The sequence below is a fragment of the Folsomia candida genome, unplaced genomic scaffold (assembly GCF_002217175.1).
Source record: "Folsomia candida strain VU population unplaced genomic scaffold, ASM221717v1 Fcan01_Sc033, whole genome shotgun sequence".
NCBI classification, from domain to species: domain Eukaryota; kingdom Metazoa; phylum Arthropoda; class Collembola; order Entomobryomorpha; family Isotomidae; genus Folsomia; species Folsomia candida.
The window spans coordinates 146,850-171,975 of record NW_019091225.1 but is presented as its reverse complement, the minus strand read 5'-3'; the positions used below and the strand labels follow the sequence as shown (position 1 = coordinate 171,975).

The window sequence follows — 25,126 nt, the reverse complement described above, 5'->3', positions numbered from 1 at the left end:
ATTTTGTGCGTTTAATTTTATTCTATTATTAATTTGTTTGTGATGATGGGACATTTGACCTCTCGTACTTCCTGTTTTTGTACCATGTGCATATTTACGTATGTAAATAATAAGTACGTACCAACCACACAATCAAAATCTTGACAGTGATTGCGTCCATTTAAATGAGGTTAAGGATTAAACGATTTACGGAATTTATTATATTGACTCATCAAATTAATAATAATTTAAATTTAAACTCGGTTCTTTAACCTTGCAAATTTTTTAAAAATTCTTAAATGGAAATCATGAATTGCAAAAAAAATAATGCGCATACTTCAATTTTTTCTTTTTTAGTAGCTTTATTTTATTTTTAATATAATTCAACTGGTCTTAAAAACAAATTATGTATTTCCAAATTGGAAAAAAGCTGTTGCGCGGAGGTTAACATTAATCCTTTCCTGGTACATACATACATAATTATGCAAATTACAAGTGTTAAAGCTTGTGTCATGTTTATATACATATTAAATATTATTAATTACACTAGAATTTACGGTTATCTTTCCTTTAACATATAAATTAATTAATGAATAAACTAATTATCCAGTAAATACGGACCGATGAGATTCCTCCCCATTAAATTTAATAATACAACGGATCATCCATTCATAAATATTTTATACAAAAGTTTTGAAAAATGCGAAAGTTTCCGAGTTTACAACTGTTTCATTGGGAGTAAAGTTAGTTACAGAACTGAAACAGATGCATAAATGTCAAATACTGTAAAGTCTTCATTATTTCATAACCAACAACCAACAGAAATGTCAGTGCGTGCGTTAACGTGAACATTTAGTTAAATTTCAGTCAGTCCAGTGAGTGGGGATGATTACCAAATAAATTAAATTATTTACTTAACTGCGTGCGTCCGCCTCCTAAAACTATTAAACTTAAGTAGCACTTCCTGATTAATCCGATCCACATAAATTAGTCCCCTTAATTACATAATCATGTAGGACAATGATCCACCAGAAGTAAGAAATCTGGCAGATGATTGGCTGGCTTTTCTTCTACATACACACGCACAATTAATCCATTCAGCTAATTTAATTAATATGAGAATAGCACACACTTGTTGATAGAATACATACGTATGACTATTAATGAACAGTCGGGTCAATTAGTTATACACAATAGATACATACATAAGTTAAGTTATGTTATGCATACATAAGTAGCAGGTTCAAGACACCATTTAAATACGAAATTTTGTGTTCTTCTTGTATTTTTTATACTAATTATAATTCGACATTATCCGTTTTTTGACATTGGGGCGAAATTTTGGGCATGCTTTTGTTTGGTATATAAAAAAACCTCTATCACATATCGTCAAACCCTTGTCCGCATATTTTTCGTATGGTATTTTTTTAACGTAATAACAAAGTGCATGATTACAAGTAAAGTAGATTCGAATGCTTCTCTATAAAGTCATCAATCAATTATGTATCCAGTTAAATATTTGACTAATATTTACAAAACTCACTACGTTATAAAGTTTTACAAGAAATACAAACGGTTCAAATGGTTGCTGCACTCGTCACCCCTTAATCATTACAAATTAAGCATCATACATATATAATTAAATATTAAATATTTACATACATTTATATGAAATCTTGTCCTAAACTCGGTTTATAAATATACAATCCACAGTAATATTCGGTCGATTTAAGAATGAGAATGGCGGAGAGAGAGGAGGAATCAGAAAACTATGCAGAGTTACTCTCCTCCCGAATTTTTATGATTATTTTTTGGATAACTTTCTTTTTCCTATTTATTTATTTTTACATACATATTTAGAATCAATCTTATAATTACTTTTGGTCAATGCGGTGGAGGATTCATCTCAGAACGGTGGAGCTGGGTCTGTTTGAAGGTGACGACGAGACTAGGAAAAAGTTGGAAACTGTGACGAGTATCACGGATGATAATACACCGATGGAGATTAAGAGATCACAGGATTTTGGGAAGGATGCTGACGCACCGGTCACTGCTTCGGCGCATTGGCCTGAAAAATGTCAGAAAGAAAAATTAGTATTATGTAAAAATGATAATTATGTATTAAAGTATGCACGTGTTTAGTTAATTTACCGTCGACAGTGAGGTTGAAGGCCCAAACTCCAGCCTCCACGCCCGGACTGACATTTCGACGACAGGTCTCACTGCTACTCGAGACTCGGAGACCTTCATCAGCCTCTGAATAAATGAAGCAGTAGCGACGGGCGGATGTTGAAGAGCGGCTCAGCGGTGACGCAATCAAGTACCCCGTCCCGTTCTCTTCCCAACTTCCGTGGCACTCGTCTACATTTTTCATTAAAAATTGATCAGTTAAAATTTACTCAGGAAGGAGTATCGTCGAATTATTTTAACACAACTTTTGAACCCACAGTACAGCTTTATTTATCCCGAGTCAGGTTGTTCTTAATAATTGAGGTGGATATAATACCACTACGACTTTAGCATTTTTTCACACATTTTGCTCATCTCCCAATTTGAATCATAATTTTGCATGTTCTACGTGTGCCAAAAGTCTCAAGTCGATTGGACAAATTTTACTTCCATAATCGATAGATAGGCCGCCAGACAGATAACCATGACGGGTACACAAGCCCTGACTCGGGCTAAAAACTGTCCCACTGCAAACTAAACAAGTATTTCAACTTACACGACGTGATGGGATCTTGTCGATCACATTTCGAATGAAACTCCATCGTGGCTCTGTTTCCACAGCCGACAACGACGCTGTGGAAGGCCCCTTGACCTCCCGAAGGACCACACGAGTCTCGAACCACCCTCCGCGTATCAGGAGATCCTCCGGCTGCCATGTACTTGCCCAAACTATCGATAATCGTAAAATTGTAAAATTAAAATTATGACTTATTGTAAAATGGGGCTATAACGATTCTCATTTGATCACATCGACTTAATAGAATATAGATATGTCTCCTTGTTCTTGTTTCATGACTTCTCATATGACCCGGCTTATACAACCTGCTGTGAACTCGTCATGCATTCATCCCCATCATCATTCTATAATACCTGTCCAGTCACTCTTCCGAAACAAAAAAGAAACTCCCTCTCCCTGTCCACAATTTATTAACTTATTACGGAACTTTTAACTATTTTTTAAATTCGCAATTTGTGGAATCAGTGCTAGTGTCAAAATGTCGGGTCTGTTCTCCAAGTTTCAAAAGGAACTGAGGTGAGTAGTTTTATTATATATTTACTAATGTGTTTGTCTGTTTAATAAATTGTGATGTTTATATTTTAAAACTTAATTATATATCATTAATTAATTGTTTTACAGTGAGATACCAGTATTACATTGTAAGTGGGCCCCTGAATGCAAAAGGAAGTTTACGTTGAAATTCTTGCTGGAGAACCATGAGAAACTTTGTCCTCATGAAAAAATCACGCCAATTCCACAAGCCACACCCTCCTCCACAACTATGGCTGATACTACACCCACCGTGTTCATGACTCCGTCACCCACACCCACCGTATTCATGCCCCTGTCACCCACACCCACCGTGTTCATGACCCCGCCACCCACACCCGCATCAAATATGTATGTATATAAGACGCATTTATTAATTATGTATGTATAGTGATTATTATGAACATGTTCTCATTTAGCAAAATTGGTCAGAAAAGAAGGTCTGTTCCTTCTGGTGCTCCAGCTAAGTATGTACATATGTAAAGTGTTATTAAGCATGTACCAAATGTTATGTCTAATTATTATAGGAAGTTCCTGTGCAAAAACTATAGCGTTTGTCACAAATCCTACGAAACGAAAGACAGCAAGAGCAGACATGAACGATTGTGTGGACTATCGGAACAGGATAAGCAAACCTTTCTTAAAGCAAAGTGAGTGAATTAGTAAGAATAATAATATATGAAATGTGAATTATTATGATGAGCAATTTTAGGTTTGGAAACGACCCTAGACATGTCTGTATCGGATGTGGAAAGGTTTTTGTACAGACGATAGAAAAAAGTCAACATGAGGATGGATGTGCCTTCAATGAGGAACAATTACGGATAAAGTAATACCATATACAACCATACATGAGTTTATTTTTCATAGTTTTTACTAATATTTAGATATGTTGATGATCCAACTCACTTTTGTTCAAACTGTGATCGCTTTTTCGTGGACCCAGGCAACTGTCAGAAGCACGAAAGAAGTTGTGGCGTCACAATGGAGGAAATGATGATAAGGTATGCTTATTATTAGTCGTGTTATATATAATGAGATAAAATAACGCAATTTGTAGAATGTCTGATGATCCAACCCACTTTTGCTCGAAATGTGACCTTTTCTTCGTGCAGGCGCAGAACTGTCAGGTGCACGAAAGCCGTTGTGGCGTTACAAAGGAGGAAATGATGATAAGGTATATATATATCACTAGAAAATTTATGTATCCTTTCATCATTTATAATTTACAATTAATGTCTATAGACATGCCAATGACCCCAGTCACTGGTGCGAAGAGTGCGGTCATAAATTTTTTTCTCGACCTGAAAAACTCATGCGCCATAGACTGCAATATCACACACAAATTGATGTCATGCAAATGTAAGTTACATATTTTGAATGTATCATATTATTTTCATACCCATCCGTTCCTTATTACATTTACATATTGTAGGACGCCTGAACAAATGAAATATGTCCACCCCCTGAATTATGACAAAACTGCAATCGGAGAGGAGGCAACTCTTGACCCAAGTCATGATGATTTTGATGCACTCATCAAAAGAAAACTCGAGTGGGCCGACACTTTCGCTGCTGCAAGTAGGGAGGAGAATTTTGTGTATCGAGCTGGAATTTTAGGTCACTCTTTCTCAGCGACAAATTCCTCCTACGCTACCTTCATCTCCGCACATCCGGATCAAATGGGGGTATATTCCGGTGTAAAACAAAAACACCTTGGAGTTGACATTCAAAGCTGGCACAAGAAGAAGCCACAAGACTCAAAACCAGGTCAAGCGGCGCTAAGGGGTCAAGAGGTTGTGTTTCTCGGACAGACCGGTTTCGAAGGGGAGGAAAGTGCGATGCAAGCACGGAAGCAAGAAGCCCTCGAAATAGTACGTATTTTTTAATTATTGACTTTCTTTACACGTACACATGATTTTTAGTATGTACATATGTTCATATCCATAATAATAAAGCGTTAGTGTTAAGTCGCTGGCTGGCTGGCTGGCTGTGGCTAATAATCAGAGTCCGGTTACATATGTTTTTATGGATCCCTACTCATGTAGCTCAACACGAGTAGGGTAGGATAAAAACATATCCGCAGTCTACTCCATTCCATATTCCTTTCCTACTGCCTGCTCCCTCTTCCGCATGCTCAATCAAATATTGGTTGCGAGGCAAGAGTGTTTTTTTAGATTACCATCAGAACGACACACAACAATCGTTCCTTCGCATTTTTAGTGGTTCAAGGTAGAAATATAAACTTATTGTTCTTATTTGGCAATGTACGGAAGAGGAGGACAAGACAAAAGGGGTGGTGCGCGCGGGGGAGGAGGATGGACAACGCGGTTCGATGGTCAAATAAAGGTGACTGGAACAGATCGATTCTGTACGTCGTGTGGGTATGTCATTAAGGGACTTGCAACTACAATGCTAGGTAAGACATTTTTTTAAATTGTGTAAATTATTTATCGAAATAATATTTAAGTGATGATTTTTTTTATTTTCAGCCAAATGTCCAATAACTATCTGCGGTGCCAAAATTCCCATGCGATTTGGACCTGATGAAAGCGAGTTCGATATGAACGGATGGGGGCGTTGCAGGAACTGCAAGTCTTTCATCTTTCGTAAGGCTAATTTGATTGCTATTTTGATTGACTTTTTAGTAAATTAGCATTACAAAATATTTTGATTTAAACTCACATGCAGGGGATCATATTTATTGCCAATCGTGCCGATGTGTGAATCAGGCGGCCAAAGAAAATCAGGACTTAATCGTAAAGCAAGCACTGGCGAAAAGATTGCATGCCCAGAAGAAAGAAAACGAAGAAAAAGATTCGAAGATTGCCCGGTTGGAGGCTGACTATCTGGAATTAAGCTTAATTTTAAGCAAGAAAAATGCCGAGAGGAATTCAAAAGGGGCGGATAATTTCAAGCAAAGCGGAATTGTTGGTGAGTTACATGCCCGTCACTTTGTAAAATATAAGATTCTTAATTTTTCATGTTGTGAGATGGAATAACGTTGATTTTCGTTTTAGATACTCATGGGGATTTTGTCGAGAAAACTGCGACAGAGGAAAGTTCAGAGGTTGATGGCGATAAACCGAACAATGAGGACAATGAGGACAAGCAGGATTAATCTTTCACAAATGTCTTAAACTTGGGTGTGATTCATATCTGTAAATTGTTAATTGCGGGAAATATGATCAACTCAATAAACCATTATTTGGCTGAAAATTTAATTGTTATGCACCGCAGCGGCGGAAAATTAAATTGTACTGACCATTACTTTTGAGCACACCCGTACCCGTGAGAGGCTAGAACCTGCCCTTCGACAGACTTTGCTTTACGCCGCAATATTTCTATCGATCAGTCGGATCTGATGAACAGACCGACAACACACATTTCTCCCCAAAATCCTCCAAGTTTCACGCCCACCTCCTCCTCCCACTTAAACCACCCAACTAAATATTATACGTACACATTGTACATTCATATTACACACATATTACACACATATTACACACACATATTACACACATAAATACAATTACATATTACATGCATGTATACATAAATACACATATTTACATATTCTATATACAATACCACAATATAGAAACACATTATCCTTCGGGGTAATACGCGGATAAAGGCCAAAGTGCCGTATTAAAGGCCAAAGTGCCGTATGAAAGGCCAAAGTGCCGTATTAAAGGCCAAAGTGCCGTATTAAAGGCCAAAGTGCCGTATTAAGGGTCAAAGTGCCGTATTAAAAGCCAAAGTGCCGTATTAAAGGCCAAAGCGCGTGATAGGGTGCCGCCATAAATTTTAGCCTATCGTAATAAGTAACAGGGTGCCGAAATAAGTAATAAGGTAACGCAAATAATTGCAGCGTGCATTAATAAATTGCAGAGAACCGCTACAAATTATACCTAGCGAAATAATGTCACCAAAAAGACAAAAACCCGGAGAGGAAAGTGCTGAGGCAAAAAGACGGTATGTTGCAAACAAGCGCCAGCGTCGTGCCAACCTTTCTGCCGAACAGCTTTCAATTGAACGAGCAAGGAACGCAGCAAACGAACGAAATCGAGTTGCAAATCTCTCTGAGGAACAGCGGTCTATTGAACGAGCAAGGAATACAGCAAATGAACGAAATCGAGTTGCAAATCTCTCTGAAGAACAGCTGTCTGTTGAACGAGCAAGGAATACAGCAAATGAACGAAATCGAGTTGCAAATCTCTCTGAAGAACAGCTGTCTATTGAACGAGCAAGGAATACAGCAAATGAACGAAATCGAGTGGCAAATCTTTCTGAAGAACAGCGTTCCCTGGAACGAACAAGAAATGCAGAAAATGAACGAAACCGAGTTGCCAGTCTCTCGGAAGATCAACGTTCCCTTGAACTGCAACGGAACGCAAAGAACAAAAGAAAAAGAATTGCAAATATGCCAACCTCTCAACTCCCTGGCCAAAGACGTGCAAATGTAGCAGCAGCGACAACCTCAAGAGCCGCGACAAGGCTTATAACTTTAAATCAGACCACCCATGCGGCATCGATAAATAGATTCAATGAGACCGACATACAGCTGCATAACTGCGGCGAATTTAATATTTTATGCTCTTTTTGTGGGGCAAAACATTTTTTAAAGGAACGACCACAAGACAAAAAATTTACACAATGCTGTCAGAAGGGGAAGGTTGTTCTTCCTCCCATTAAATTAGCTCCGCCCATAGAAAAATTAATGAAAAAAGAGCATGAATATTATAATAATTTTTTTGAGAACATTCGCTCAATTAACAGCGCCTTGGCTTTTGCATCAATGGGGGCAAATATCTCCCCACCGCCTGGATATGGACCTTATTGTTTTCGAATTAATGGTCAAATCTACCACAGAACTGGATCTCTTCATCCAACAAACGGGGGCCAAAGAAAATTTGCCCAACTTTATATTCTTGACCCCGGTGAGGCATGTGATCAGAGAATGATGATCCGGGAGAATGCACATTGCAATGTAGAAATTATGCGCGAGTTGAGTTCATTCATGGCTCAAAATAATCCTTTCGCTAAAGCGTTTAAAATGCTTCATGAGGTTGAAAAAGAATGCTTAGCAGAAGCTATTCTTCATGGAGTAGAACCAGCAACAGTATCTATGGCAATTGTTCAAGATCGCAATTCTGACCAAAGACGCTATAATGCACCACGAGTAAATGAAGTTGCAATAATTTTCCAAAATGCTGATGGTGAACCTCCACTTGAAAGAGACATTCTCATCCATTGTAGACCAAATGAAAACGATTCAAATCCTAAGAGGACGGAAAGAATTAGTATTTTGGATCCCAATTTGGAACCAATGGTATATCCGCTGTTATTTCCACATGGAGATCAAAGTTGGGGAATTGACCTTAAACTAAATCGGCCTCCATCATTGGCAAATTTGAGTAGAGCTACTGCTAATCCAAGAACAAGGATTACTCAAATGCAGTATTATGGGTACCGTCTATCAATTCGTGACGAGCTTAATCCATTTCTGTGTGCAGGAAAGCTGACTCAGCAATACTTTGTAGATGCCTACGTAAAAACTGAAGCAAATAGATTAAATTTCTGCCGACAAAACCAGGGTACTTTACGGGCTGAACAATATGCTGGCCTAATGGATTATATACAAACTGCGGCCAACGAACAAGGGCTAATACCTGGAAGAGCGGTAATATTACCTTCTTCTTTCATCGGAAGCCCAAGAAATATGGCACAAAATTACCAAGATGCTATGGCAATTGTCAGGAAATTTGGAAAGCCCGACTTTTTTGTAACTATGACATGCAATCCAAAATGGCCCGAAATAACAGATAACCTTCAATATGGCCAAAAAGCTGAATTTAGGCCCGATTTAATAGCACGAGTGTTTAACCTAAAGCTAAGAGAATTATTGGACGATATTTCCAAGAAACATATACTTGGAATTTTAACAGCAAAGGTTCATGTAATTGAATTTCAAAAGAGGGGTCTTCCGCATGCCCACATTCTTTTAATGGTTAAAAATGACGGCCCTGTGGATGCCGAAAAACTTAATCAGCTTATATCCGCTGAAATCCCAGATATTAATGACTATCCTCGATTACATGCAATTGTAACAAAGCATATGGTACATGGCCCCTGTGGTGCTGCAAATATAAACTCACCATGTACGGGACCTGACGGGAAATGTACAAAAGAATTTCCAAAGCCTTTTCAAAATGAAACTTTGGTAAACTGCGATGGTTATCCAAAATATCGTAGACGAAATTCTGGCCAAACTGATGTAAATGGCAGACAGATTGACAATTCCTGGATTGTCCCCTATAATCCATACATGAGCTTGAAATATAATTGTCACATTAATGTAGAAAGCTGTGCATCTGTAAAAAGTGTCAAGTACCTTTTCAAATACGTGTATAAAGGACATGACTGTGCAAATATTGCTATCTCTGAACAAGACGTCGTTAATCATGATGAAATTAAAACTTTTATGGACTCAAGGTACGTAAGTGCTCCAGAAGCTGCTTGGCGACTTTTTGGGAATTCTATGCATGAGCAGTCACATACAATTTATAGACTGCCCGTACATCTTCCGAATGAACAAAATGTGTATTTCAAAGCAAATAATGTGGAAGCTGCCGCTGAAAGAGCCGCAACAAAAGAAACAATGCTTACGTCTTGGTTCAAATTAAACGATACAGATGAAGATGCAAGGCCTCATTTATATGCCGATATACCCGAGCATTATGTTTTTAACAAAGTAAGTGGAGTCTGGACACCACGTAAGAAAAACACAAATAATACAATCGGTAGAATGTACCCTGTTAATTTATCTACCGACGCAGAAAAATATTGCTTAAGACTATTGTTGCTCCATAAGCGAGGGGCTACTTCCTTTGAAGACCTTAGAACCGTGGATAACATAATCTATCCAACATTTAAAGAAGCTGCCCAAAAATATGGCATATTTAGTGATGATGCTACTTGGGACTTGGCATTAACTGATGCTGCAATTTGGAAAATGCCTCGGCAAATGAGAGACTTATTTGCATATATATGCGTGTTTGCAGTTCCTCCTAACGCTTTGGAACTGTTTGAAAAATACAAATCCGATTTATATGAAGATTTTGCACGAAATCAAAGGCATAATCACACACAGAATTGTCCACATTGCACAAATCTTGCTTTAGTAGAAATTCAAGCAATTCTAATCTTGAACTACAAGAAATGCGAAGACTTTGGCTTGCCCTCTCCACCAGCTAACATGCGTGCGGCTTCAGAAGAATATTTTGATGTACTTGCAGAGAAACAAAAAGGTGACGCATTGCAAGATACTCTTAACTGTGAACAACGAAATGCTTTCGATACAGTATTAAATGCTGCCGAAAATGACAACCTTCCGCACAGAATATTCTTTATGGATGGAGTTGGTGGAAGCGGGAAAACACATGTCTACAAGACCATACTTTCGACAGTGCGTGGCGAAGGAAATATTGCATTACCTATGGCATCAACCGGAATTGCAGCCAATTTGCTTGATGGTGGACGAACTTACCATTCGCAGTTTAAATTCCGCATACCTATAGATGACACAACAACATCGCCAATTCGATCTAAATCAGCAGATGCTGAGTTATTTCGACAAGCAAAATTGCTTATCTGGGATGAAGCTACAATGGCCCCAAGTTTTGCATTAGTAGCAGTAGACAGATTTCTCAAAGAAGTCATGAATAATCAAAAGCCACTTGGTGGTAAAGTTCTCTTATTAGGAGGTGACTTTAGACAAACTTTACCTGTAGTTCCCCATGCAAGTAGATCTGCCATTGTAGAAGCGAGTTTGAAATTTAACAGCTTATGGCGAAGAGTCAAAATTCTACACTTACTTAGTAATGTTAGGTCTGTAGACAAAAGCTATAGTGATTGGCTACTAAAATTGGGAGATGGCACATTAGAAACTCCTCTTGGCCTCCCTAAGGATACAATTGAAATCCCAGAACAACTTATTTGTCGGGAGTCAATAATTTCTGAAATATACGGAGAACGTCTTACTGTTGCCAATGTTGCCAACTTTTCAAAAATGGCAATTTTGTGTCCAAAAAACACGGACGTTGACAAAATAAATGAAGAAATTTTAAATATTCTTGAAGGAAATTCGGTAACTTATTTCAGTACTGATTCTGTGGATGATGGAAATGCAGAGGATAAACAACATTATCCTGTTGAATTCCTAAACGGTTTAACGCCATCTGGAATGCCTGTTCACAAGTTAAATCTTAAAAAGGGCAGCAATATTATGCTCCTTAGAAATTTAAATACCAAGCGAGGACTATGTAATGGCACCCGTCTAATTATTGAAGACTTGAAGCCCAATTTAATAATTGCAAAAGTGCTTACAGGGTCTGCACAGCAACAAATTGTATTCATTCCAAGAATTGATTTGTCCACTGCAAATGCAGATTTGCCATTCGTTTTACGAAGAAGGCAGTTCCCAATTAAATTGGCATTTGCAATGACAATTAATAAGTCTCAAGGGCAAACTTTAGACAAGGTCGGAGTATATCTACCTGAGCCAGTTTTTAGCCATGGACAGTTATATGTTGCATTGTCAAGAGTGCGACGCTTTGCAGATGCAAAAATTAAGATAATAGACGGCCCAGAACAAGGAAAACTGATTGAGGGCTCAGACAGAGTTTTTACTAAAAATGTGGTCTACGAAGAAATATTTTCGAAGCAATTAGACCCGGATGGTCAATAATTTTAGTTAATTTGAGCTAGCGGTGGCTCAGACAAATGTACCGTCCGTGCTTTCTTAATAAAATTAAGAAAGCCAGTGGGGCAGCATGCAGAAGGGGGTCCACGTCCCCTGCCCTGGGAGGATATGAAATCTTGCAAACGCTTCTGCAAAAATTATTTGTCAGAAAATTGACCGACAAGAAAGGCGCTTTATATATGTAGATACATTCTAGGACCCGTCCTTGGACGGGCTTTTCGCTAGTATATTTATAATTATGTACATTTGCAGAACTACGGCTATTATTCTAATCAGTACCAAGGACAGAAGATGTACTACATTAACTCGGAGAGAGAGCTGGCTAACTTGTACCAAAATTCAGATGCCGATTTGGTGAAGATGCTATACAAAGCTGTCCGAGGGGACCCCATCTTCTGTTCCGACACTGACTGCAAGTGTGAGGCATACTTTCATTATGATCTCGAGAAAGTTACCAAAGTTGACTTCCAACTGGCTGCGGGACAGGTGAGCAAGTCGCCACCACCCCCCTTGCCTCGACAAAGACCACGCCCATCCAACCCGACGGCAATTCAAATCGAAGTAGATCGTCTGTTCCGTACCTTGAAGGAAGAGATGGGACTTGTTCTCGCCATCCCCTTCAACGTCTACTCAGTCCTCCTCGTTAAAAAGGCAGATTTCCCCGGCTTATCAGACCCCCGTGCCGTAATCAACGCACTACTGGGGACAACGAGAGAAATTGTGGCTTGGCTCTACACTGGTAAAGGGGTTGAGGCAGAAGATGGGGGGATCCATCAACACCACTTTTATGGATTCAGTACAATTAAGAACGAATTGGCCAATGGTGACAAAATTGCCATACAGATCGCCAGGATGAGGTGTAAGTCCCAGCAGGATGCGGAAGAGAAAGAGGCGTTTGTTTTGGTGAGCTACATATATACATTACATACTTTCACATGTATGTACATTTATGCATGTATGTAAATATAAATTATTATATTTACAGTATGCATCTCAACTTTCTGCACTTTCGGAAGAAGGATGAAGGAAATGTTAGACTTGTCCCAATAAACGTGAGAATGGAGTGGGTGGCATGGCGACGATTGGCGTATGACACACGTAAATTGGCACAGGAGTGTGGCGATAAGGGGATCAAACCGTACTCTTTTGACGACAAGGAAGAGAAGCCCATTTTTGAGGAGGGTGAGTTCCACTACCCTGTCAATCTCCAACGACAGTTAGACAGGAACGAGATCAACGTTGTGAAGTTGTAGACTAGAAGTTGATTTTTTTGTTATATTTTTTAAATGAATTACCAATATGTTTTTGTACCTTTCCGGTTTTTTTTACCCAGTGCTACTATTTTATTTCTAATGAGTTGTTTTTTTATACCGGATTATACAAAATAAATCATAAGTAACATGTCGCTTAGTATACCAATGCATATATGCTTTACTTACTTGGGGCACCTATGCGCCTTCGCATCCGGGTTAACCAGCGTCACATATGGCAGCGTTGGACCCAGCGCGTCACTCTTGAAATATTGAAAATATTCTTGAAAATATTGAAAATATTCTTGAAATAATAATAATTAATAAAAATGTCACCTTGAAGCAATCCGAGTCTTCCATTCCGTGATCAGATTTTCTCAACATTTGCACTTCCGTTACATGATTGTCCCTCCGATAGATGTGCATGCAAATCGACTCGCTTTTGCTGCATAGGGAAAAAAACAAGGCTTAAAGAGCTGTTATAAGCCACTCCTCGGCCATGAAAATAATAATTCCGCACTCAAACCACGACTGGTTGGTTGGTTGGTTGATAAGGATTAGAAATTATGGTTTGTTAGTAAGTAGAGATTTTGTTCCGCAAAGAAAAATCCAATAAAATAGCCTTGGCTCGTGTGCGAGTGTCTGTGTAGCAAGTCGCAGCCTTGGCTTATCTATTAAAAGCCACATCACATCCCAAAAGAAGCGTAAAAAATATTTTGACAATCACAGCTCGAGCAACTTTTCCACCACAAAAACGTTCCCCTCCTCTCAAACTTTCTCTTCCTGTTCGATCATCATATTTATATCCAATCCATAAAGATTATAGTTATATCAATCCACCAACCAACCAACCGACCAGCCGACAGACCAAGCACCCAAGGAAATCTGGAGTATCACTATCTTACCATCCTTCCGTGTGATGGGCAACAATGGCCACATGACGGTCGGATATGTCTTTACGGTCTTGGCAAACAATTCTCGTCCCACCACCTGCAAATACAATTGTAAAAAAATGCGTTTAGATTTATTTTTCGTCAGCAAACGTCCAGAAAAAAACGCTTTTAAATTTTGAAAATCTAAATTCATAGGTCAATCTCCAAAGGATTGGGGCCACATTTTTTCTACTTATCCCGCTGTAATTCGACCTCACAAATAAGAATCTGGCAGATTACAGCAAACGCCTAGAAAACTCGTTCAAATTTTGAAAATCTAAATTCATTCACTGCTCCACAAAACCACCAGAAAAACGCTTGTAAATTTTGAAAATCAAACTTCACATCACTTAATTTTTCTACTCATGCCACATCTCTGTAAGTCGAACTAATACATAAAAATCTATCCCATTTTTCTCTCCCAAAATATTATCCGTCTTACTGAAAAGAGGTCCGCCACCAGCCCCGCTAACACTTCCAAACCCAGTGAAAGTTCCGGTATGTGTCGCGGAGGAGGAAGAATGGCCGGAATACTGGCCGGATGATGAGTTCCTTCTGCTATCTTCCGTGATGTGCATCGTTGAATTTCTGTGGTGCAGCTTGGCTGACATTTTTCCATCCAGCGTGTGCCAATGATGGGAGGACATCCAAGGTGGAAATGTGCACTTTACAAGCTCCTTCTCCACCACTGGAAAAGAAAGGGACAAAAATTATAATTAAAATCAGTCGCATCATTGTCGTCGGCATGATCAAGGTCGCGCAGTGCAGCAGCAGTAAATAGGTAGCAGTTGGTGGGTGGGTGGGGGACACATGTGCAGAATATCTAGTAGATTTTTCAGGATAACCTTGTCCCACGTTCTGACTTTCTCTTTTTTTCTCAGGGTGAAGGTCTATCTTTGTCCTTCGTAAGTGACATAATACCTAAACCAGGATGAGACTCCTTTGTAAGCATGACCTGTCCGGAATGAAATAGTATTTCGGCAGACGCCCTGGCCAGAAATAAAGTGAGCATTTCCAAATCCCGGGATTAATACCAAAAATTCCCAGAAGAAGTTGCTTCATTTCCTTTCTTTCTCTCCTTCACTCATGGAATCTTAAGGCTTCCGGATCTTTATTATTACTCACAGCTCATACGTACAAGCCTTATAAACGTATACTTTCTCCTTCACTCTGGGTCTACTGCAAGTCGTCTCAAAAATCCCCTCCCCCCCCTCAAGAACCAATCTCTTAATGAGAGTGCATTCCCACCCAGGAGCCCCATTTCTACCCCGATACGGATCACTCCAGAGGGACACCTTTACTTTTACGGTATGCAGCTACCCTTCCATCGAGAGAGGCACCAAATTTTCCCATGCGTATCATATCTATTTTCCTTCCTGGTCAAGTCCTAAGTATGTGCTGCACATATTTCCTCCTTCGTCAGATTGCATATAAATACCTACCTTTCGTGAGGACGAGAGCCCTCGCACCCTCGGTCGCACTAGAAACGCCGGTGCAGGTCGCATCTCCCGAAATCGCCACGTTGTATCCGTTATGACCCGTCTTTGTCTTTTCAAAGATGAAGCAGCGGTAGGCCTCCTCGTTGGTGCTGGTCCTCCCAAAAAGCCGCAACCTGCCCAGCCCGTAGTTCATGCTGCCGTCCTTCCACACGCCCAGACAGGTCAGTTCCTCCACTGAAAAAGGACAGAATACAGGTTTACAATTAAAAATTATGGTCATTAAATTAATTCATATTTTGCGGTGTGAGTATTGCGTGCTTCTTCACCCTGTCGCATTATTGAGCTTAATTACTGACATGCACATTTATCCAGCCGACCAATGAAACCACGAAGTAAACACAAAGACACTCGCACATTTGGGTCTCTCATCTTATTCATTGTGTGGATTAATTAACGCACTATTTAAATAACTTGCTTGCTCGCTGCAATTATTTCCCACACGGCAGAATGCATCTCATGATAACTGGCTGAGAGAGAATGCAGAAGAAGATTCACTTATTCATTCACTTCGTGCTTTCTCCCTCGTTCATCATATTTTCCTGTCGGGCTTTTGGTGTGCCACTGCACGAACGAGATAATTAATTAGGAGATGAGAGCAGCCTGCATAAAATGAGGGTTGCATTGCATTCGGTGGTTGGTGGTGGACTCACCCCCTTCATTACTTATCACGCTGTCATCCCTGTGTCGGGTTTATACATGGAAATGAGCAGTGCATGCATACTACTCGCCCCATTATTCAAGAGGTGAATTAAACCAGTAATTAATTTACTTGTCCCCAACGTGGGCTTATCGTTAGAAGAAGGAAAAATATAAATATTGTGCGGTTTGGTTATTGTGCATCAATCATGGTTATGATTCATTCCGTGCATCGGCATGATCTAATCTTTTTTTCCGCCAGTGTTTCGTTTATTGTGAGTTTGCTACATTTCTTACAGTTTTAAAGCAAGAAACGCAAGAAATGCGAGGTGCACGAAACTGCAAGAAATATGTGCCATTTAGCCAAGCGCCGTATGAAGTATAGCGGCGGGGCGTCGTTTCTTGCACTCTGGATTTCTTACAGGTCTCTGCAAGAAACCACTTTCTTGTCCTTATTTCTTGCAAGTGGTTACTTGTACCCGAAACAAGAAACACTGCTATCCGCAATCATTATTTTAATTTAATTTATCGGGTAAAATATGGATTAAACGTAACACCACAACTATTTCACATGACATTCAAATGCATATTGGTACCTGTGCTTTCCGTTTTCATAATGTCAGGACAGGATTCATATCGCAATCGGAGTCGAGACGGTTCAGTGCACGTGTCGATGTACGAGACGGGATTTTTACACTCGCCGTGACCCCGATTGTACGTGAAAGTGTAAGGCGCACCCCTGCAAAAAAATAACATTATATTAAATTACATATTTATCACAAATTAATTGCACTAATTTTAATTGGGCACATACTTGAAGGGGCAGTCCTCTGGTTGAGCATCAATACGAAAGAGCGAGTAAAGGGTGGCATCTCCAGGAATGAGCATACACAAATGATCCAAACTGTCCCTGTTGTCTTCACAATCTGGGCCTGAAATCATCCCCAAAATCAAAACATTTAGTCCTGTAAGAAAACTACTAATTGTCTGAGAACAATAAATTGGTCCAGTTTCTCTCTCACGGAGAAATAAATACGAAAAGAAAAATCACGTCAATCAAACCTGACATGATTTAACTGGAACGTATCTCAGACTGCAATCTTTCGTAGTAATAATAATGCAGCAGCAAAACCTGACTAATCAATCATTCATCACATTAAAATGCAAGACCGGTAGCTGAAACATTTAACGCTCATTTTTACCACAACTGCTCCTCCCGAGCTGCTCACTCACTCACTAATTTACATTTCACCGATCTTTTACCTACATACGCTAGAAAAATCAGATTGTTAAATCTTCCAACAAGTTTTTTTTTGCAGTCAAAACAGCGTCAAAATCGACTCAAGAATATGACATGTGGCTGTCACTCAATCCAAATCTATGTTTTATGCAAAATCTGACATTCAAGTGAAATCGAAACCCTTACGCTGCGCATCTTAACTAAATTACGCATTACACGCACAATTATAATTTTTTGTCTTCTATTATTCTGCACCAATTTGTATTCAAAACACTTCCTAACTCAGCTTAATCTTGGGTTTGGTTGGTGTCGGGAAACAAATTACACGTCAATTACTCCAAAAATGGGCAAATAATGAGCTGCTCTAAATAAATAAGGAAAAAAATAATTCTTAATACGTACTTTCTTTGTATTGCAGCACGTTGGAGGATTGCTGGTTAGAATTTTGTCGGGATTGTATCACCAAACAGCGGTAACAGTTGGTTGCTCTGTAATGGTAAAAAAATACACAAATATTTAGACAACATATTTTAAATATTAGGATTATGTACATTTCAAGCTTCACAATTCAATTGTTTGCTGGCTGGGATTATTTCCTATGTATTTAACGAGAAACTATTTACATATATTTCCCAAAAAAGGAAACAGCTTAAAGTTCCATGATACGAATTCCGTATGCATAAATCCATCAAAAAGTCTGTGCTCAACGAAATCCTGGAGCACAAGAAAAATGCAAGGGTGGGCCCCTAGCGAAACGAAATTTCATTTAATTTTGACAAGAAGACAAGAGTCGAAAAAGCCATTTCCTTCGTTTTTGATGGTCCTGGTGTGGTGCTAATAAACCTCATTTTTGTTTTATATCATCATCATCCAATGAAAGTCTAATTTTTGAGATGAAGCCCAAAATGCCTTACGTTACTTACGTCGTAAAAGAAGGGAAAAGCTAAACTTTCAATTTAAGGAAACAGTGGGGAGTCGCGAGTCTCATTTTGTTTCATTTTTCTCCTCGATGTTGACGTCCATGTGATAAGTAATGAGCACCTCACGTCACGTGGTGATTCACACTTTGGTACTTATTTATTATTCTCTTAGTAAGTTGTGATCCAGTTCGTGTTGTGGAAAACGAGTACAAAATATTAAATGAGCAAAATGCATGTAATAACTGAACGCCGATTTGTGTAAAAGTCATAAAATTCGATTATCCAGAATAATAAAAAGATTAAATCTTTTCAGGTACGTGCAGAATTTGTGCAAAATTAATTTTCTTCAACCCAACACTTTCGTTTAATTATTAAAATTCTTGCGACTTGAATCACCAGAAAAATAACGTATGGTCGTGAATACCTAGCGCATAATACAGATAGGTACATGATTTAAATGATTTGCAATCCAACACCATTCCAATGAGTAATCCAAGTAATTTCATCAGCATCTGATGCTGATGATAGGTGAAGGAAGGGCTTAAATATGTACAAGTACATCCTTTTAGACTTGAATTGATTTACTGAACTCGCGCATTGAACAGGTTAAAAAATCATGTAATTTTACTTTTAATGGACTCAAATAGGCTTGGTGACTCATGGATGGAGCAAATCGTCATGAGTAATCATTTCTTGTCTGCTGCATATTGTTACACAGTGACTCATGCAGGATAAATTTTGAAAAAGTCAGTGTTTCAGGTGCAACTGCAAGAAATAACGGGAAGAAATTGGTTTCTTGCAGGTATTTGGACCTGCAAGAAATGCAAGATGCAAGAAACTACGCAGCTACACTTAATACGACACGTATTTCTTGCACTTTCTCACAGTTTCTTGCACCTCGCATTTCTTGCGTTTCTCGCTTTGCAGTGCAAGAAATGTTAAAAATCCCGCAAGAAACGAAACACTGAAAAATATGTGGCACAGCAAATCCAAAATTTATAGCGACATTTAGCCCAAAATCATCCGAAATCCTGTTAAACCTGACAGTCCATTAGTTAAAATGGGCAAAATAAGAGTCAGACTTTATCCAACATGATGTCAAACTGAATATTTGCATCGTTCCGACTTTAAGCTGATTTCCCAACAAAATGTAAGACTTGGAGGAAAGTCAAAAGTCCCATTATCCGGATCAAACATGAAGAAATGGGAGCAAGCACTTTCACTTCCTTCCTGTCGTCCGTCGTTAAACATAATCTTCATGTTTACTCAATTTTTTTATACTCGAAATTTTGAAATCTTGTCAAACATCATAACGTTAAAATATAAATTGCTGGGTGGGCGTATACGTACATACTTTAAATAATAAATACGTCAAACGAATACTTTATACAATGTCATAATTTCGTCAATTTCATTTACATCAGAATTCCAGCAATCTCTAAAAAAACGAGAAATGCACTAAAAACAGACGACGGGTGAGTCATCATATCTAAAAAAATCTGTGCCCTATCACAAAATCACTTATAAAAACATAATCTTCCTATTTACTCAATTTTTTTGTCCTAAATTTTGAAATCTTGTCAAACAACGTTAAAATATAAATTTCTGGGTGGACGTATCCTCTAAATAACGAATACTTTATAAAATGCCATAATTTCGTCATTGTCATTTATGCCAGGATTCCATCAACCCCTAAAAAACGAAGAAATGCACTAAAACAGACGAAACGAGTGTGTTGTGTCATCACATCTCAAAAAAATCTGTGCCGCATCAAAACATCACTTATTAGATCCACTTTCTCCTCCTCGTCTCGTGAGCCCGTGTATTCAAAGACTGAGGCGAGACGGGCGTCGTAATGGTGGACAAATCTCGAGGGAAAAGTTGTCACATCATCATCACATAACACCACATTTCTCCGTAATGGGATGAGAAAAGTAAGCAGCAACAACACGGCGGCGGCGGAGTAAACACGGAAAATGCAATGTTTGACATAAGTAAAGTAAGTAAACGAGATTTTCAGAAACGAAAAGCCAAGCCAGCCATAAAATGCTGAAAGCATGGCGGCTCAAATTTATAAATCTCGGAATAGCCCGCCCTCCGGGTGAAGGTAGAAATAAATTTAATAAAACCCATCAGCACAACGTTATACGCGATGCGGTGATGATTATTATGGAGCCGCCACATCGCTCTCCAAATTTTGGTGAAAGTTACACCAGCAGCAGCAGCAGCACACCATTAAAAGTCCAGACCAGACGAGTCGGATCTTCTAATAATGTCAACCTAGTTGTGAAAGTGATTTTTCAACCGACCACGTCACAAGTCACCACGATGGGAAGGTAAACAGTCAAATTTCACTTTGGGAAATGAGTTTGACTAAACTCTCGCAATTCCATGTCTGGCAAAAAGTCGGCATCATCTGCATCATCACGAGGAGCATAAGCATAACAATAAAGTTTAGAGAGAAGAGAGGAAAAAGTCTCTCATCAGCAGCATTTCACAGACAAAATGTCACTCTCACCCCGACACAAGTTGGTGGGGACGTGGTATAGGTATTCAAAAATGGAGGTCTCCCGGCGTACGCTCGCAGATTTTGAGCAAACTAGTGCCAATTAATAACAAATTTAAGTAATATGAAATTTGCATAAGTCACGATCTCCAAATAGTCACGTTTAGCAGAGATATTTGTATTCAAAGAGGAGAAAACGCGCAGTAAATTGTGAAAGTGTAAAATTTGTCGTCTTTAAGACACGTTTTCTTCTCTTTGGATGCAAGTATCTCTCGCGAACGTGACCATTGGGAGATCGTGCCTTATGCAAATTTCATATTACTTAAATTGACACTAGTTTGCTCAAAATCTGGGAGCATACGCTGGGACACCTCCATCCTAAGTGGCGAGACAAGTTTCTCCCTTTTGACGACAAAGAGTGTCACATTATTACTCTGAATATTTTAGTATTCATCCCGTAATTGACATTTACTTTTATCCCGGCTTTCTCTCTCAAATTATGAAGTTTTTTGAGGCAAGAAAAATCTGGATTTATGAAACCGCGACCGACGACAAACATTTTCTCCTTCATTACGTCCATTTCCAAACTGTGATTATTACTCAGGTCTGCCTGCCAAATGAGGCATTTCATCGCTTTCACCTTTTTCCCCGCTTAACATTTTCTTCTCTTCGAACGTAGGAAAGAAAGCAATTTGTAGATTTGGTTGCTTTGCGAGGAGAGGGAAAGTGGAGTCGGTAAATCAGCCACCGCACAACCCCCACGAACCAAACCACCACCGGCAGCCATCTCACCTTTCTTCGTCTTATGTCAGAGAGGAGTCAAAGCCATTGGATGTCGTGCTGGTTATTTAATTTACCAAGTGACAAATCCGCAGCTCCAGCCAAATCCAACCTCATTTACAAATGGCTTCTTCTTCATCCACTGAGAAATCCAAATCCACTCGCACCCGTGATTGCTTCCTCAAAAAAGGGGAGGTAAGGCAATTCACTTTTTAATTCTCCATAATTTTCTGTTCAGGAAATTTTCAAAATTTCAATCATATTTAGTCTTTCTCCCTATTTTATGTATCCAGTTGTCATCTTATCGAACATAGTTTCACATTATAATTTTTCATAATTTTCTGCACATGAAATTCCAAAATTTCCAAAATATTTTAAATCTTTGTCCCTAATTTATGTACTCACAATGGAGATCTCCCAACGTATGCTCACAGATTTGGACCAAACTAGCATCAATCGATCAGAAATATAATTAGTATGAAATTTGCAAATGGAACTATCTGCCAATGCGCAGGTTTGGCGGAGATATTTGCATTCAAAGCGGGAAAAATGGGTAGCAAATTGGAAAATGAATAATTTGCCCGCCCTGGGGGTGCGTTTTCTCCTCTTTTTATGCAAATATCTCCGCCAAACATGCGCATTGGCAGATAGTTCCATCTGCAAATTTCATACTAATTATATTTGTGATCGATTGACGCTAGTTTGGTACAAATCTGTGAGCATACGTTGGGAGACCTCCATTGTCAGTTGTCACTTTCTGGTAACTTCACATTATAATTTTCCATAATTTCCTTTACATAAAATTTCTCATAATTTCAAAAATATTCTAAATCTCTTTCCCTACCCAGTTGTCACCTTATCTTAGGCCGTGGTGGTTGGGGAGTGATGGAGAAAGTGATGGGCAAAGTGAAAAAGAAAATCCAAGGTGGCAGTATTACTTTCTCCAGGAGCAGCAGCAGTCAAAATAATCCTGCTTACGCTTTCTCCTCTCTTTCTCCCCTCCTCTGCTTATTTATACCACGATCCACCACCTTCATCTCACCATTACATCGCATCATCCTCACCACCACCACCAAGCAGCTCACCATACACTTAACCAAATTACCTGGTAACTTTCACGAGAAATAAATCCTGGCCTTGTCAACAATAAAATATCATCAGGACCCCACCACCACTAGCACACACTCCTTGAGGAGAGGTGGGTGGGTTCGTCGCCCCTTCCGCATAATCAGCCCTGATGCAAAGTGATTGTGATGGTTTCAACGTAAAGAAGGTGCTTAAACAACAACTTGAGGTTCTTTTTATCCCCGCTTTTCCTTTCCCCTGCCAATTTTCAATCCTCCCGCTACAAAATGTTGCCTCGATTTATTTAAGTGTTTCGCAACACGAAATGGACCCCTTCCTCTCCTCCTCCTCTAATTAATGGAAGTAGTTTTGAACCGAGTCTGGGTAAGTAGAATGCATGGAGAAAAGTGCTTCTTGGGTGTGGATGGATCCTGTTTGGATGGATGAACGAGCTGAGCGGAACATAATAATAATAAATTTCGCAAAAACCTGCCACACAAAGTGTTCAGAGATTGAATTTTCTTGAAATATTTCAACTAAATTACGATTGTCAAGAAGACTCTAGTCAGTGTCTGGGTTTGCGAAATTGCTGCTACGGCTCACTACTCACTCACTCACTTACTTTGGGGGAACGATATCCGCCAAAATTACTAACACTTTGCTACACGTTCTGTTATTGTTATTCATTCTCTGAGTCTGAGAGAAAGGAGAGGATCATGCCAATAGCTGTACATATTTCGTGGAGGAAATTAAGGGAAAACGACCAGCTCAGGGGGAAGAAACAGTAAATAAATATCCTCATTCTCGCCTGACACACACACACACCGACGAACGACTGATGGGTGATGGCAGAGCTTCATCCATCTAGATTTTGGGGGTAGAGAGGTGTGTACAGTGTTTGGTTTCTTGCCGGGTTGCTAAATTTCTTGCAAAAGCAAGAAACGCAAGGAATTCAAGGTGTATGAAATTGGGAGAAAGTGCAAGAAATGTGGTTACTTGCACCCGAAACACTGGGTGAGCATAAGGAAACTAGCTATCTATACATGGAACTAAAGTACCAGCAGTGCTTAAATATGAGCTCTTTGTTATTCCTTAACAAATTTTATGCGGCTGGTTGACATAGTTTGTCAAAAAAGTAGGAGAAAGTTGAGATCTATCCATGCAAAATTAGGGCTTATTCATTTAAAAATTAAGCATATACACACAGCTTCTTGCCAATATTTCTCCTGATCTACACCCAACCAACCACATGCTAAATACACTTTTGGTGCACGGAATCACCTCCTCGAAACTTTCACTTTTTACCAGTGAAACTTTTCCCTCAAAGTAATTGGTTATTGGCTACGGGATACCCGCGCCCGTGTGAGTGAGTGAACTGCGAATTTGCTTAAGCGAAACGAACCACCATTTCGATCTCGAATCGGCCCAAAACATGAAACCATTCCAAGTTTGTTTTCCCCTTAAGTGGAAAACTTTTGGATCGAATGAAAAATTAGTCGCTGGTCAAATTCACACAAAACTCGAATTTGTAACAGAACAAGTAAATGTAAAATATCCTTATTTCTTCAATAAGCAGTAAAATTGTTGGCATTTTTTAGGCAAGATTTTTATCCTAAACTGGGGGCAATAGGGTTCCTTTGTGTAGGACAAGATTTTCTCAATAAACCTGCCACTTTAGTTAAGCGACAGGTTGCACATTCTCCCACATCAAGGAAAGTTTTGCCTATTTAAGAAGGAGAAAGTTTGTACAGGAGAAAGTTGCACTTTTCTGCCTCCACCACCACGAAACCACCACGCTCACTCCCACTCCTTCGCATTAATTATCTTTCCTTTGGTGTGTAGGAGGCTTCATTTTTGCTCTTTTTTCTCTCCTTCCCCCTCAAACCACAACATAACTTCGGATTAACCAATTTTTACAATGAGTAGCCAACTACATTATTTGTTCTCTCGTCCCATTCCCCGTAACTTGGGCCATACGTCATCTCTGCCGCGGTGAACATGTACCGGACGCTGAGAAGGATCATTATTATTACTCTCGGAGGAACTCTTAGTGAATTACTTACTATAGAATGTACCAGAGTCGTGTACATTATTAAGGGGTGGAAGCCCTTTATGTATAAGATTGTTATGTCTGTCCGTCTGTCTGTCCATTGGTCTGAAAACTCGTGAACGATGAGATATGCAATTTGAAACTTTCAACGTAAATTGCTAACATCAAGCCATTGGGTGAGGTCAAAGATGGCCACTGGTCTTAATTTTCTTAAAGTATTTAAAG

The 25,126-nt window shown here is 39.2% G+C and overlaps 3 protein-coding genes across 4 annotated transcripts in view; 2 read left to right on the top strand and 1 right to left on the bottom strand.

Moving 5' to 3' along the window:
* Positions 1–321: 321 nt before the first annotated feature.
* LOC110860504 overlaps positions 322–25,126 on the bottom strand; it is a 114,355-nt gene continuing 89,550 nt past the window's right edge. Inside the window, exons 6-16 of the mRNA XM_022109559.2 lie at positions 17,983–18,068; positions 17,155–17,272; positions 16,937–17,079; positions 15,648–15,878; positions 14,648–14,893; positions 14,179–14,263; positions 13,610–13,718; positions 13,463–13,536; positions 2,705–2,877; positions 2,131–2,340; positions 322–2,047 (exon numbers count right to left, since the gene is read on the bottom strand). Of these exons, the coding sequence (XP_021965251.2) occupies positions 1,881–2,047; positions 2,131–2,340; positions 2,705–2,877; positions 13,463–13,536; positions 13,610–13,718; positions 14,179–14,263; positions 14,648–14,893; positions 15,648–15,878; positions 16,937–17,079; positions 17,155–17,272; positions 17,983–18,068 (1,642 nt within the window). The 3' untranslated portion in view covers positions 322–1,880. The remainder of the gene's footprint in view (positions 2,048–2,130; positions 2,341–2,704; positions 2,878–13,462; positions 13,537–13,609; positions 13,719–14,178; positions 14,264–14,647; positions 14,894–15,647; positions 15,879–16,936; positions 17,080–17,154; positions 17,273–17,982; positions 18,069–25,126) is intronic.
* Positions 3,068–13,438, top strand: LOC110860503. Of its 2 annotated transcripts, XM_022109556.2 has the most exons (11): positions 3,068–3,241; positions 3,347–3,607; positions 3,676–3,723; positions 3,784–3,906; positions 3,969–4,085; positions 4,144–4,260; positions 4,317–4,433; positions 4,502–4,618; positions 4,692–5,130; positions 12,276–12,926; positions 13,009–13,438. In XM_022109556.2, exons 1-11 carry the CDS (start codon positions 3,204–3,206, stop codon positions 13,045–13,047), a joined length of 2,067 nt encoding a protein of 688 aa, XP_021965248.1. In that variant the 5' UTR covers positions 3,068–3,203; the 3' UTR covers positions 13,048–13,438. The 2 variants fall into 2 exon arrangements, with proteins under 2 accessions (XP_021965248.1, XP_035716346.1); XM_035860453.1 differs by lacking the exon at positions 4,317–4,433.
* On the top strand, positions 5,659–6,428 carry LOC110860505. The gene is made up of 4 exons (XM_022109560.2): positions 5,659–5,675; positions 5,749–5,865; positions 5,948–6,190; positions 6,277–6,428. Exons 1-4 carry the CDS (start codon positions 5,669–5,671, stop codon positions 6,375–6,377), a joined length of 468 nt encoding a protein of 155 aa, XP_021965252.2. The 5' UTR covers positions 5,659–5,668; the 3' UTR covers positions 6,378–6,428.

Coding starts and splice junctions, on each gene's coding strand:
- LOC110860503 (XM_022109556.2), top strand. CDS start 3,204: ATGTCGGGTCTGTTCTCCAAGTTTCAAAAGGAACTGAG. Junction 3,724..3,783: donor CCTTCTGGTGCTCCAGCTAA/GTATGTACATAT, acceptor TAATTATTATAG/GAAGTTCCTGTGCAAAAACT. Junction 4,619..4,691: donor CAAATTGATGTCATGCAAAT/GTAAGTTACATA, acceptor TACATATTGTAG/GACGCCTGAACAAATGAAAT.
- LOC110860505 (XM_022109560.2), top strand. Junction 5,866..5,947: donor CTGCAAGTCTTTCATCTTTC/GTAAGGCTAATT, acceptor ACTCACATGCAG/GGGATCATATTTATTGCCAA. Junction 6,191..6,276: donor CAAGCAAAGCGGAATTGTTG/GTGAGTTACATG, acceptor TTTTCGTTTTAG/ATACTCATGGGGATTTTGTC.